This window comes from Mixophyes fleayi, chromosome 4 (assembly GCF_038048845.1).
Source record: "Mixophyes fleayi isolate aMixFle1 chromosome 4, aMixFle1.hap1, whole genome shotgun sequence".
Lineage (NCBI taxonomy): Eukaryota > Metazoa > Chordata > Amphibia > Anura > Limnodynastidae > Mixophyes > Mixophyes fleayi.
The window spans coordinates 158,813,691-158,829,374 of record NC_134405.1 but is presented as its reverse complement, the minus strand read 5'-3'; the positions used below and the strand labels follow the sequence as shown (position 1 = coordinate 158,829,374).

General features: G+C 35.7%; 1 protein-coding gene across 2 annotated transcripts in view; it reads right to left on the bottom strand.

Annotated features, from left to right (window-relative positions):
- Nucleotides 1-15,684, bottom strand: part of SEMA3A (semaphorin 3A) — a 173,121-nt gene that overhangs the window by 49,751 nt on the left and 107,686 nt on the right. The window contains exons 5-6 of one of the 2 annotated variants that reach the window (XM_075208693.1): nt 9,205-9,301; nt 2,743-2,862 (exon numbers count right to left, since the gene is read on the bottom strand). In XM_075208693.1, coding sequence (XP_075064794.1) covers nt 2,743-2,862; nt 9,205-9,301 — 217 coding nt within the window. The remainder of the gene's footprint in view (nt 1-2,742; nt 2,863-9,204; nt 9,302-15,684) is intronic. The other variant, XM_075208694.1, reaches the window with a different exon arrangement.

Sequence of the window (15,684 nt, the reverse complement as noted above, 5' to 3'; positions counted from 1 at the left end):
AGAATCAAGTGGGACGGCCTGATTCAGTGGACCATAGGACTCTTCTGTCTCTCTGTTACTATAGTTATTTCACACTTAACCTTCACTGTTGCTTGTCCATAGAGGGATCATTTTCTTCAATTTGTCTTCAGCAGATTGGAAAAACAGCACTCAAATGCCGCAATGGGCTTTTGTATAGAACACACTAATCCAATTGTTTTTCCATTCTACAAACTTTAGGTCAACAATCAAGCTGCCGCCAAAAACTAATTAATTTGCAAATGGGCCTTATTTTCACAGAAGGAGAGCTTTACAAAGCTATGTCAGTTAAGCCAGTCACACCATAGTGACATGCATTGTCATGACATCCTCCTTCTGGTAAGTCTCTTAACTTCCCCCATGCACATGAACTCAAATTACCCAGTTAACAGTAAATCTCTATTGAACACCAGCTGAAAGTTCAATGTGGTGGTCTGAATGGAGAAGATTAAGCAAGATGGTGAGAATCATGTCTGGTGAGTAATTGTTCCATTTCATGTTGATAATATGACACTGATTTAGATAAAAATAATAATAAAAAAACCCCACCAAAACCCTATCAATTTGATTATCATTTTGCTGCATATATAGTTGAATATTTTCATGAGATGATTTAGGAGACAATAAAGTATATTGTTAAAACACATTGTCCAATAATACACATGACCCATGAAGAAATCTCTACCATAGATAGAACAAATATTTCCATTTATTAGTAACACAAATTTGCCTATTTATCAAGCAGCGTTTAATGTCCAAATGTAGCTATACCAAATTTATTACATTGACTTTTTATGCAGGTTGATCAAACATTGAAAAGCAAAACTGTATAATGTAAAGAACTCAGAAGATAATAAAACAATAGCAAAATGGACATACAAATTGCAGGTTATAAAATATAGAAAAACACCATGTAGTGCTCCTTGTTTTACAAATTGGCATGGAGAAGAATGATCAGCATAAACAGAGGATTAGACAGTTAATAAACCCTTACCAATCACCCATAAAAAACATTCTTAAGAACTATGTTGTATGTTTAGCAAGATAACTGCTTTAAAAGTATCCATTATTTGACCAATTCCTACAATATTGAAAAAGATACATCTGTACACACAAGGCTATGCCTTTTAAAAGATCTGCCCCTCATCGAAGTTTCTCTTCAAAAGGGCAAGTAATGCATCCAAAACAATACTTATACGAGAATCAGGACAAAGATGGCCACATCCCTGATCCACCCAAAGCCTGTGCCAATCTTTACATACCACACCATGCTCATTTCCAGCAAGACTGTGGCTCTTTCCCTGTAATCAACACAACACCTTGACCGCTGAATACTGTGACTTTCCCATTAAAATCCAGACTATTTGTGTGACACTTGCATAGTCTAATGGATGCCAAATGAATTTGGGAGGAAGCAACAAACAATACATATAAAAGAAGTGACATTGAAAGAGGGATGTGAGCATATGTAATACTACCAAATTAACTCACAAATCCCTCATTCCTCATCTGTACCCCCCTCTTTATATTAGTGTTATTCTTCTTGTTCATCACTACACAGACTCCCTATGTACTGCACAATACAATTCAAATATTCACAATTCAATATCCATCCTTATCTACAAAAGCCCTCAACACCATCACCCCTTCATACATCTCATATAAAAAAAAAATTCTCTCTTGCACTCATATCTACAGCTGATCTGCACCTCACCTCGTCCCTGGTACAGCTACCCACTTATGGAATTCCCTATCACACCTGATCAGACTCTCTCCCCACAGCCTTCAATTCTTTCAACACTCTCTGAAAACACATTTCTTTATTAGAGCTTACTCTACTGCCATCTTTACAACTGCACCCTTCATAACTGTTCCAATCACCACAGTGAGCAATTTAGTTCCCCAGGAGAAAAGAAGAGGATTGAGAACAGAGCCATGTGTGACCCCAACAACAGATAGTGGGAGTGAAGGGGAAGGTGTGCCAGATGTAGAGACACTAAAGGGGCGACTGGATAAGTAGGAAGTTCACCAGGAAAGAATTACGGCACAAAGCCCAATGGAATAAAGGGTGTGCAGGAGAAGAGGGTGATCAACAGTACTAAAAACAGCAGAGGGGTTCAGGAGGATATGAATGGAAAAATTACCCAGTTTTCCCCACTGTACAGCACTGTGGTGCACAGTGGCATCTTACCAATCTATAATAATAATAATAAGTGTGCCATAATAAGTGTGCCATAATAAGTGTTCGTACCCAAAAGCAACAACAATGCATATTTAGATTTTCAGGTCATCCTTTACACAGGGTACATTAGTCCAGGGAAAAAATGTTTACATTCAATTGTACATTTAAAAAAAAAAAAAAAAAAATCACATCAGGATTTAAGAACAAAAAATAATGAATAAAATAAAATAAAGACAAATTTAACATACAATACCATGTATGGTCTAAAGTAAGCCGAACCATTTAATTTTAAAGGAAGAGGTCAGTAGATTTTAACTAGTGTTTAAAAGAATAGTTCAATTGTCATAAAGAAGGTAAATGGTACAATAATAATTTACATCACAATAAATATCATTCAATATTTTTAACAGGAATAGTTATTTTGCTTGCTTTTTGGGATAAACTGGATTAAACTGATTAACTACTCTCCATGGTTTATTCCAGAATTTACAGTCTAAAGTGTTTCCACATCTACTTTGTTTTATAATAGGTGTTCTGCTTACCATTTAACCATCTGGAATCGTGCTGCTCAGTTCTAATTGGATGATGATTTCCAAGCGTGCGGAAAATGGCAAAATCTCTTCCCATAAAATCTGCTGCAGTTCCAGAATATAGCTCCCCATCTGTGAAAAGAAGTGTAACAAAAATCAACAAAATGTATGTTTCCAAACCGGACAAATCATATTTGTAGCCATACATACAAAGTTATGCAATGACTAATGTCCTTTGTAAAACAGGTACAGTATGATCAGCTTTCAGCCAAAGTAATGTATGTAATCCGTTACACACCAGATGTTTATAACAACTATTTTTTTTTCTTAAAGTTGAATTGTGATATCCTCAGCTTTGCGACCACCCTGGTAAAAATATTTGAGTACGAACGCAACTAATAGGGTCACTAAACTTAAAATAAACATTTATCCAAATCATAAGTCATATGTAACATTTGCAAACATATATTAAAATATTCCCTAGCAGAACAGTAGCTTATACTCAACTATACACTACTTTATTATTTAGCTGAATGCAAGACTAGAGAAAGTATTTTTGTGTATATAAAAAAAACCAGCATGATATGAAGTTATACACAAGCCATTATCTTCCATTACTTATCATCTTATGCTGTGAACACCCTCTCATAATGTCGTTATTCTGTATACCTAAAGACAGGAAGTTTAATGTGAATAGTAAAAAATCCATAAAGTATAACTTTATATAAACTAAATTCAGTTCCAACACGTTGGTCATATTTCTGTAACCTTTAATATGAGAGAGATGCTAAGAAATCTCAAACATTTAAACAACTTGCAAGGTAGGATTTGTGGTCTTAATGTCATATGTGCTCTAAATCTTAAACAATTCTTTTTGTTTGACTGTGTTCACATATATATCAATTTAAATTGTGTTTGGAAAAAATTGCACCAAAAACCATTGTTGTTTGCTGCAAAATCATCCTAGTGTAATTAGAGAGACCCAAACTGACAAAAGTGAATAATCATATGCAAAACATTACTCCTCTATACATTCTATTTTTCAGGAGCATTTCACTAAGCTGTATACCATCAATAATGATTACCTTTTAACTGCAATGCAATTATTTGCTAACATGTGGTTTTTAGCATACATTCTTTAGCAAGACTACAGTAAAATACACAGAATTCTTTGTTACTTTATTTGCTACTGGCTAAATATTATACTTAAATAGATCAATAAATCAAATTAAAAAGAGAAAAAAATATTACCGAAAAAGTATTTAAATATATAAATGGTATAAAATAGATTAACATCAAAGATTAAAAGTGCTATAAATGATCTGGCTTGCTCAGCATGAGGTAAATGATCAAAAATATGCTAGTACTGCAGTCTTATTAACAATCTGTGAGTGGGTTTCAACTTGATGTCCAAAAATATTCTTAATTACAGCCTTGCCCATGTAATTTTAAGAAAAGCACAAAAAACTTTAAGTACTGAAGGGACTTTGATGTTGAGCTCAACCTTTATATAACCTTATCCCTGTTTTGTTATCACTTACTCCACAGGCGCCTGAAGAAAAAAAAAGAAAAATAAAATCGATGGAACTTAATATAAAGGATCAGTACACCTTCCCTTTCTTTCACTGCATGTATAAGGTCAGTTAGACAGACTCAACAACAACAGATAGAGGTTGACTACTTGTGTCAAACTTTAATATAAGAAACATAAGAAACATTAGCGATCCAACAAAATTATTGTAATATGATTGCAGTTAACCGTAGCATCATTCAGCTAGCAAAAGCAGTTAATTATTTGCACATTAAAAGCATTTTTCGCAAGTAAAAACTTTTCTGGGGGGGGAATGATTGTAAATAATGTAACAGTCATACAAAATAAATGTATTTTCTGCACAGCACTATTAATGATTCTCGAAACAGATGCTAGAATAGCAGTAGTAAATGAATCCTCTTATTTGTAATATGTGTCTAGTAAGTATAAATGGCTCAAACATTAAACACCAACAACTAGGTGTAGAACAAGCACAGGTTCGTCAGTCCTCTTTTCCTTGATATTGCTATGCACAATAGGGGAGAGAAGAGAGGACAGAAGAGGAGAGGACAGAAGAGGAGAGGACAGAAGAGGAGAGGACAGAAGAGGAGAGGACAGAAGAGGAGGGGACAGAAGAGGAGGGGACAGAAGAGGAGGGGACAGAAGAGGAGGGGACAGAAGAGGAGGGGACAGAAGAGGAGGGGACAGAAGAGGAGGGGACAGAAGAGGAGGGGACAGAAGAGGAGGGGACAGAAGAGGAGGGGACAGAAGAGGAGGGGACAGAAGAGGAGGGGAGAGGACAGGAGAGGACAGGAGAGGAGAGAAGAAGAGAGAGAAGAAGAGAGAGAAGAAGAGAGAGAAGAAGAAAGAGAAGAAGAGAGAGAAGTTTTGCATTACTTGTAGCAAAACACATTCCTATTCAAAGAAAGCAGACCTTGCTTAGGGGGATGATGCATCCCTTTCTTTAATCAATCACTGCTAAAACATATAGATATACATCAAGTATGGTGAGAGTATGTGAAGCAGGGTTTAATTGTACTTTAAAGATAGTAAACAGAAGAAATATTGTTATGAAATGAGCTGACCTTTCCAAAAAATTATGATTGCCACTCTCTTCAATTTGAGTGACATAACAATTTAGCAACAACGCCTAGGATTCAGTAATATAAATAGTGCTTGTGAAAATTTTAAACATTTATTTACACAACTTATTTTAAATGAACTTTAATTTCAAAACACAAAGCTGGTAGTTGACTCAAATGATCCTTGCAGGAAACCACCCTGCGGTTATTAACTGTGAAATATTCAAAAGAAATGATTGCCATTTCAAGCAGGAAGGTCAACAATCAGCTTCAAGGAAACCGTCTTTGGAATGAGTGAATTACAGAACCAAATGTAACTGGAGAACAGATGTATTCTCACTTGCACATAAAATTAGATACATTGTAGTTGACCAATAATAGCTACATAGTCAAGTGGCAAATTATAACATAGATTAAAACAATAACAGCCCCATAAAATGCGCGTAGTTATGCAATTATGAATAGAGATGAGCTTGTCTGCCCAAGCTCAGTTTGTAAGATAATTAAGGACAACAGTTTTATTTCCTGGTAATTGACACGTTAAATGGTTAAAAAAAATGCTGTTAGAAAACAATTTTATAATATTTGTATTTTAAGGGACTTTCAAAACTTTTTTTGTTCATTTTTTAAAGAGTTAATTATTAAATAAAGCAATTATTTATATTACTTTTTCCCCTTTGGGGGGGGGGGGTTGTGAAATATTTTTTTTAATACAATTAAACTTTTTAAACAAATGTGTCCTTTTTGGTTTCTTACTTAAAAAGCAAACAACAACAAAAAAACAAACAAAAAAAATAAAGAAAATATGGGTCATATAAACTGCCATTATACACGGTGGCCAGGGGCGGATTGGCCATAGACCTTACAGGGAAGTTTCCCGGTAGGCCGATGGCCTAACGAGGCCACCTCAGATTTTCCCGGGGGGCGCGTTTGGATGCGGCGGGGGAAGGCACGTACAGGAAAGCAATCTAAAATATTGGTGTTCAGTGGGCAGCAACAGGCAGCCAATTGCTAGGCTCTCACGGTGCTGTTCGGCAGACAGAAAGTCTGACTTCACTTCCTGAGGCTACTTCAATAATTTTTTACAGGGCCACTTTAAGTTCCCAATCCGCCCCTGACAGTGGCAATAGTTATCATACCTGCAGAATCACTTATTTATTCAGCATATCATAAAACAGCCAGAAATGTCTCAGTTGGGGTTTGTAATAATATTTAGAAGGGGCTCACATAGTTTTTGGACACTTTCTATCTATAGTTAGAAATACCAATTTGACTTGATGGGCTGGTTAACATGATGAGGGGAGACGAGCATGATGATCAGCCCAGGACAGCTAGCATAGAATGTGGTATTATTAATTGTGGTGTGGGACAAATGCCCCTTTAGGCATTTATTTATGTAATATATGTGTACGGCTATCAATTTTCAGAAACTCTTCTCCAATTTGTGCAAAATCAAAAGTTGTTTTGGGGATGTTTTTGGCTATCATAACAGGACCAGTTCCCATTGGAATTGGTAAACAACAATAACCTCGACAAGCCAGGAATGAAGACAAAAAGTTTAATACTGCATTATGATAGGTCTTGTCATTGTTTCACATCTGATGTTATTATGAGTTGTTAGGGATCATGTTAGCCGAGACTTATTTACAAAAGTTGTTTTTTTCAGACACTACAGGTCAACATATATCCATTAGAAATAATTAAACTTACTATCTAAAAGGCAACATCTTGGTACACAATTTAGCAAACTGAGGTTTAATTGGTTCACATTTTGAAATGCCTATATTAACAGGTTATTAAGTGGACATCTACAGGAATAATGGGAAATATAGCATGACTATTTGAGATAAATAGTATTGTATTACTCTGGATTAGTGATTAGTGGATCAGTTAGAAATAAAAAGTTGTGATCCAAAAATCCATATTTAATAATCGAGACAATGGCTCTGTTAATGCATAAGAAACGTGTCCTTACTGCAAAAACAGATCTCACAAGTCAGTCGCCACAGAATACTGTATCCTAGGCCATTATGCAGACAGAGTTTAGTGCCGTTTTATGAATCATGTCTATACATTAATGTCTGTGCCATCCACAAGAACACATATCTGCTGCCATTTTTCCTTGACAATTATAATTCATTTATTGCTCCTTCCTCAAATGTATGGTGATGAAAGCAATGGAAAAGGTTAGAGGACTCGGGCCAATTTGAGCCTTGTGCAATGGTGCTGGCTTCAAATTGGGGATGGAAGTGGAACAGCTGAACCGAATTGGCACTGAAGGAAATAGAGAGATACAGAAGGAGGAGGTGCTCCAAGTCAAAATAAGTGACTGCTGAGAACATTCATGGGATCATGCTAAGCAAGTACTGGTAACACTACATTTTTTTTTACGAGCATCTTGCTGGGTATCTCAGTGTGTCTTGCTGGCCATATTACATCATGTTAGGCTTACTGCTTGGTATACTATATAATCTAGTAATTACTACTAGTGGGATGTATAGAGAGGCATGGCATTTTTTTTGCTGAGGATATGGAGCCTGATTTCTGGTCAAGTCATGGAACTGAATATGATGTTAATTGGGATTGTATGCAAAGTACTCATTTCTTTTGCCATACCATGCATTATAAATAGTTAATCTTTCTACATTAAGGGGCATATCCAATTAACTTTTCCGTCTGCAATTACTCGCGGGTGCACGAGTCCCAATACCACAAAATCACGGATTTCCGTGTGCACCCCATAGGGTTGCGAAGAGAAATTGGCAAAGTTGCAGTACTGTAAGGTCACTTTACACACGCAGCTGTGCGCAATCACGGACAGAAAAGCTAATTGAATATGCCCCACAATGTGCTGAGAACAGAATAATAAGTATACCTTTATTTGTTATAGCACACATGCCAAGTGATTACGGTCTCATAGATCTATGCTCCCTCTTATGTATCACATAGTCTTACATTTGTTTGCAATAGTATGCTATTCCTCACTAAGACTAGGTACACACTACAGGTTTTTCAGCAAAATATCGGGTCAAACAGCCGATAAATGACCGTTTGACCAGATAGCGCATTGGTGTGCATACTTGCACAAGTCATTCCAAAGCACCGATCAACGTTTCATTTCATTGCTTGTTCTGTTTAAAAATCTCTTTCCAACCGCCTGCTGATCCTGCAGTGTGTATGCACTCACACAACTGTTTGCCCAGAGAGAGAGTAGGAACCTGTCACTGTGTCTATGTTGTTAAATGTAGAGTGCTGTAGGTGAATTAATTTGTCTTCGCTCTGAGATTGAATATTTTGTTTCGAGTCATAGAATCTAACAAAATTTATAAAACAGTGTGACAGGAATGAACGACTACACTGCTCTTGGACCAGATGAAGAGCACAGATTAGAAGGTAAATCGTGTATAGTGCACATGAATTTGCAGACTGATTGGAAATTCAGTCCTAGCTAAAATCGTTGTAGGTAACACATCGGTCGAAAAATTCCATTGTACTTAGCCTTAGTTAGTATGCTGTAAAGCTAATGTAATATGGACAGTGATGTGCACCCCTGCAATAAAATATTACTATATTTAATATCCATGCCCTGCCCATAAATTTGTGATGCTTTTTTTTATTTTTTACTCTGTGCACCCCTCTAACCTCTATCTATCCTAATTTAGCTCTTCCACAAACATTGTCACTTCCACAAAGTTTGCCATTTGAAAGCTCAGTCCTTTGCATTAATCAATGATGTCTATAATGAGACTTGCATTATCCTATAATTTAAAGCACCTCAGAATTTTTGAAATTGTAATGATAGGAAAGCATGGTGAATGATTTGAACAATATTTAGGTCATAAATTCCACTTACATACTCACCAATTAGAATTGAGGCAGTTAATAGCTTGGGGTCATAGGGGCTCTTTCCTCTACCATTCTCAAAAAGGGAATCCTCCAGTTTAAATATGTTATCCTGCTAGGGGAAATGAGAGGACATTGTTTAGTAAGTTTGTTAATTATTTGAAGTAAATATTACTTTTAAAATATATGCATTCAAATCAATTTATACAAAAGGGCAGTGAGAGAAACTAGTGTACAGGAATGAATGGGTGGTGACATGTTACAATCAAGAGCTGACGTTTTGCCAAACTATGAATGAGGCAGATGTAAAAAAGCAGCAACAGTGTTGTTCTTGTTGCTGTGACATTCAGTGTTTTAATAAAATGGAATTCTATGTTAAAACTTCACTGTATTTGCAGCACGGGGCCTGTGCCCCAAGAGCCAGTCCCTAGAAACCACCATTTAGTAGCAGAATTTAGTTGATTGTTATTCAATAATCACATTTAGCAGTTTTTACCATGTTAAAGATGCTGCCATAAGTTGAAATTACATTGCCCCATAGTATAAGGCAGCACAGTGGCCCAGTGGTTAGCATTTCTGCCTTACAGCACTGGGGTCATGAGTTCGATTCCCGACCATGGCCTTATCTGTGTGGAGTTTGTATGTTCTCCCCGTGTTTGCGTGGGTTGCCAAAAACAAACATACTGGTAGATTAACTAGCTGCTATCAAATTGACCGTAGTCTGTCTATCTGTTTGTGTATGTGTGTGTCAGAGAATTTAGACTGAGCCTCAATGGGGCAGGGACTGATGTGAGTGAGTTCTCTGTACAGCACTGCGGAATTAGTGGCACAATATAAATAACTAATGATGATGATGATATAGTTTTTAATGGGTCTTTACACCAACACATTGTACCATCAATAAAGCCATACCTAATTCTTCAAATCAATAATTATCATAGATCTTTAGACTGATGTGCAAGTGTGATTATACATACATTTTAACTATGGGTGAATAATGAATTGGTAGAATAGATCTTGCAGTTGATGAGAATACATACCAATTTCAAATGCATAAAGAATACTTTTTGGACCTCATGCTCCTTGTACTTATCCCCAAAGGACAAGTGCGTGGAGCATGACAATACCTTTTGCAACATAACTGCCCCACCCCCCTCTGTGCAACTTGCAGCGGTTTGCGGAGCGTCTCCCCTGGGTCCGCAACCATTTGCTGTACTTAGCAGGGTACTGTTACTACTGGATTCTTTCTAAAGCAGAGAAGATCCAACACATAAGCTTTCGATCAGAGATGAAGCACTAAAGATGATCAGTAGTAGTTGTAGCTATATGTAAGGGACAGTACCTTACTAAATACATCAGTTGCCGAGGTTCCAGGGGAGGTACCCACACCAAAATTATTATTGGGAAGGGAGAAGATTTAATACAATTTCCTATTTAAATTGGACAATTCCTATAAGACAAAGAGAAGATTCAATGGGTTTTGGTGATTTGTTTTTGTTTTCAGCTGTTTTATGTCAATGCCTGGTGCATAGTTTTGCTAAATAATTCAAACACAAAAGAACCACATATATTGTAGAAAACACCTTTATGACAAACAAAATTTCAGTGGGTTTTAGTAATTTCTCTTCAGAAATATTGTATTGCACATTAGTATTTAGTATAGATAATATGTAGCTACATCTATACTGATTCTGTGCTACAATACGTCATTTGGATGATGAATAAAATATTGATTGTCTGCAGAAACCTTTAACTTTGAGAAGTGTTGATTCAATTGTCCATGTTTAGAAAGGATCAGAGGGCAAGTTAGTAGAAGCAAAAAGGAGTCAAGAGTTTGGCAAACATTGTTAATCATTTACAGATCTTCACATCAAGCAGTTCCATAGAAATATTCAACCTTTTAGAAATGTGTTATTGTATGTTAATTTATGAGTTGCCACATTTAAATTTCACTTTATTCTAAATGAACATTTCACCTTTTTAATTAGCAGGTCTAAAGTGCATTTAATTAGGCGTCATTCACGTTAAATGCCAAATAAATATAAATACATTAACTACAAAGCGATTACCTAAAAATGCCTATATTTTTCAACAGACCTTTTGTATATGTGCACAAATATACAGTAATAAACAAAACAACAGATAATCATACTGAAAAAAGGCTGACATGAATAATCAATGTATTTTTTTTACATGGCACTGAACTAGGCTTCTATTCAAAACATAATAAGGAACAAAAATTTAGAGAAATGCATCCATGCATCCCCAGTAGATGACCATTCTTCTACCAGAAATGTTTCATTCATAATTATCTTCTCAAAAATCAGACTCCTGGTGCACTTACACTGGCAGGGTAAGTTGGAATAAGATAATTTAACTATTTTACATTATTTGGGACTCTAAAAGAAAATAGTGTGTGCTTTATGGTCAGAGTAAAATTCAGTTCACATGGGTGTCCTGGTTTATAAATTTCAGAATTATCGGGCCCTAGACAGGAAGGATATAGTAAACACAAAGCAGCACTGAAGTGTATTTGAATATAGGTATTGTTTTAGCGTAACTACATGTTAACTCATACTTGCCTGCTCTCCTGAAATGTCCTGTAAATTTTTGGGGAGTCTTCCCGGACTCCAGGTTAGAATGCCACCCTCCTGGATCCCGCATTATAGCCTTTGGAAGTGGGTGGAGCCTTGCTATGCAATTTAATTCACATCATGGCCCTGCACCCAAGGAGCGATGACTCAAATTGTTGTTACGCCCACCCCTCCTGCTCACACTTGTGCCTTGGACCTCCCCTCCAGGATCTCGAAAATGTAGGCAAGTATGGGTTAACTTACTTCCCCAGTTTTATGTCTACTTTACAAGACTCCGCCTCCTCCTGGCCCTGCACAATGTGAATCTGAGGGCCAATATCTATTGATGCAATAGCTGTCTGTTCAACAGCTTGTAGCAAGAGACTTCTAGTGCTGAGATTATCCATCATGTGGAGTTGCCTTTTCTCTACATGTCCAGCTTGTAAGTCACAATCTTTCCTAATTGAGGAGAAAGAGAAATTCTTTATTTCAGCCCCACTTAACCTTTGGACCAACTGCTATGATTATAGCCAGAACTTGGCATATGAGCTCAAAGGCAAAATTAGCAAAACACTGGTGAAAAGGACTCTGTCACTATAAGCCTGAAAATTAGGTTTCTAGCATAAAGCAGTTGATTACCTTAGATTTAATCATTAGAATTTGGGATAAGAAAACCCCACATGAACACTAATGTGTATTGTGCACAATTTAAAGCATCCAACCTTAACGCTACATTATATGCTGTACTAGCAACCTAGAATTTTAACATCAAATGTGCATCTGATTGCGGCTTTACTAATAATGATTATAATTAATAACAATCTTTTCAATGGCTCTCAATTAATGCCAAGGGAAAGGACATCCTTTTAAATTAACGTTCTCATGTATTAATGTGTTACATTAAAGGATGAAGCAACTATTAGAGTGAAATGAGCGGAAAGAATATTGAGTGTTTATATGCTTCAGTTCAAATACAGCACTGACATATGAAGGCTATTTCTGTATCATATAACTGCCACCATCATAACTGGATGCACACTCTGAAGTGATTCACAAGTAGACCCACAGGACCCAGCAATAAAAACATTTGTCTCTTCTGCAGCATTCCTTTCATTTCAAGCTGATTAAGGGAGACATTTCTAAGTACATGTTAGAGAGCTTACAGAATATAGTGCTATACATTACAACACAAAATGGGACATGCATTTTACACAAAAATAAAGACAATGCATCAGGTCAGAGGGCAAATGAGGTAAAAAGATGGTTGAGGTACTTATTTTACTTTTAGATATGTTATGTATGATGATATGTATGATAAGCTACGTTTGAATATGTCTATATATCAGTATATATTGATACTTAATGTTTGTATTTAAATACCAATATTTGCAGAATTCAGCCTGAAGATTATATTATAATATATATATATATATATATATATATATATATATATATATATATATATATACATACATACATACATATATATATATATATATATATATATACATACATGTGTGTGTGTGTGTGTGTGTGTATATGTATGTATGTATATATATATATATATATATATATATACATACATGTGTGTGTGTGTGTGTGTGTGTATATGTATGTATGTATATATATATATATATATATATATATATATATATATATATATATATATATATATATATATATATATATATATATATTATTATTATTATTATACTATTTCCCAATTTCCCACAAAATTAAAAAACACACATCCTATCATGGAAATTTGCAGCATCTCTGCCAACATAAGTTCTTCAGACCCCCTAGATATAGCAAGTCATAACATGTTATTGATTAAATATATAATTGCACTAGTTGATTGAGCAACCGGATACACATTGTTCTAACAAATGAACCACCATTAGAAAAAGATATGTATTCTTTTTGATACAATTTGTAATTCCGCAGTGCCTTTTACAAACAATTTGCATAAAGCAAGCATTTTCTCAGCTCTCTCTGGGGCAGAGGGAGCTTAGGTTTTGTTTTTTTTGCACAGGCTAAAGGCACTATGTAAACATGATCTTAGACAAAAATGATAGTTGTTTTTAAAAAGAGTATCTATATCATTGCTCAAATGTGCAGTAAGTCAGACTTTTACTTTCACTGTCTAACTTGTACTAGACAGGCAAACTCTGCCGATTACTAAAAGTGCAAATGTGCTGCAAGCAATGTGCCACACTTTGCATTTGGGGCGCAGAATTATACGCCTTTATTTCAAATTTCACTTAATTCCTTTGCTACTTTGCACATCTCTAACATAATTTGAGAACACACTTCTATGGCGCTCATACATTGGACCACACTTATAATCTTGCTTATGAACCTGATCATAATAAGATTAAAAAAAATAAAATAAAAAAAAATTATATCCTAGCCTACATCATCATGTCTACTTGTTCCGATTTCCATACAACTGAATTAGGACTGTGGCTTTTCAATGCAATGACATCTCAAAATATTCATAGATAGATAATTTTCTAGGCAAGGTATTCTTAAAATGCAAATATAAGCCTGTATTACCACTAACAAACTCCACTTAGATGTAATAGTTCAGGGGTAAGAACTGTTTAAAGGGAACAGTGTTGTCATTGCAGATGCTTAGCGTACTTGGAACAGGCTATAAATTACACATTTTCAAATGAAAAATGTGCTTTTGTCATACATGTCAAAGATTTACATGCTCTTTAGGCATGCCAATTAAAAAGGTGAAAAGTTAATTTAGAATAATATGAAACGTAAATGGGGCAGCTCATAAATTGATATACAATAACAAATATTTAAAAGGTTGAATATCTCCATGGATCTGCATTATTCCAAGATCTATAAATCATTAATAATGTTGTCCAAATTCTTACCTCCTATTGCTCCTACTAACGTGCCCTCTAATCCTTTCTAAACATGGACAATTTAACCCCTGTCCTATTTACTATTTCTCAAAGTTAAAGGTTGCCGCAGACCATCAGTGTTTCATTCATCATCCAAATGACATATTGTAACACAGAATAAATATTTATGAGGCTACTTCATCTCTATACTGCATATGTAATTCACAATACAATATTTGTGATATAAAAACACACACAAAAAAACAGCTTAAGACAAATAGAAATGACCAAAACAGACTGAATCTTCTGTTTGTCAAACTTTCTATTTTTTACATAAATATCTTACTAAATCCCCTCTCTTCCCAATAACAATGCTCTTGGTTTTGTATTTAGCAAGGTTCAGGCATATATATGGCTTGGACTTCTGACAATCACCTCTGGTGCTGCTAGGTCTCCACAACCTGGGAGAGCAGATACATTATCTCTAAGTCTTTTCATTACATTCATTGAGGGCCTCCGTTGGATATCGGAGAAAATCCAGCTAAAAAAGCACAATTTTGCACCTTGACAAAACCATGGTCCTTTGTAGGGAGGAAATGTTATTAGATATAAGAGCAGATTTAGAGGATGTTTCCAATCCCTTTGCACATGTGAACTGGTCATGCATGCATAGAGGGACCCTGCACTGACCGGTGAAGCGGTAAGAATCATCTTACCGCTCTCAATCAGTATCGCTGGGGAGCTGAACATCGCTTCGCTGCTCCAGCAAAATGGGAGGAACTGGGTGACAAAGAAGAAAGTCTTCCATAGCGCCAATTGTTAATAAATAGACCCCATAATCTTAAAGAAGTAGGACGTGAAATATTTAGCTAGTAGCTAAGCTGTAAAGCACAAGAAACATGGCTAATGATTTCATTTTATGTCAATTATTGTTAATATTCCAAAAAGTAGTAATACTACTATTTTGTTTAATGTAAAATTGCACCTAGTACAAGAACGTACATAAGCTGGACACCAATGATATTAAGCCAACCACCACTTGCCACTAGGCCATATAACCA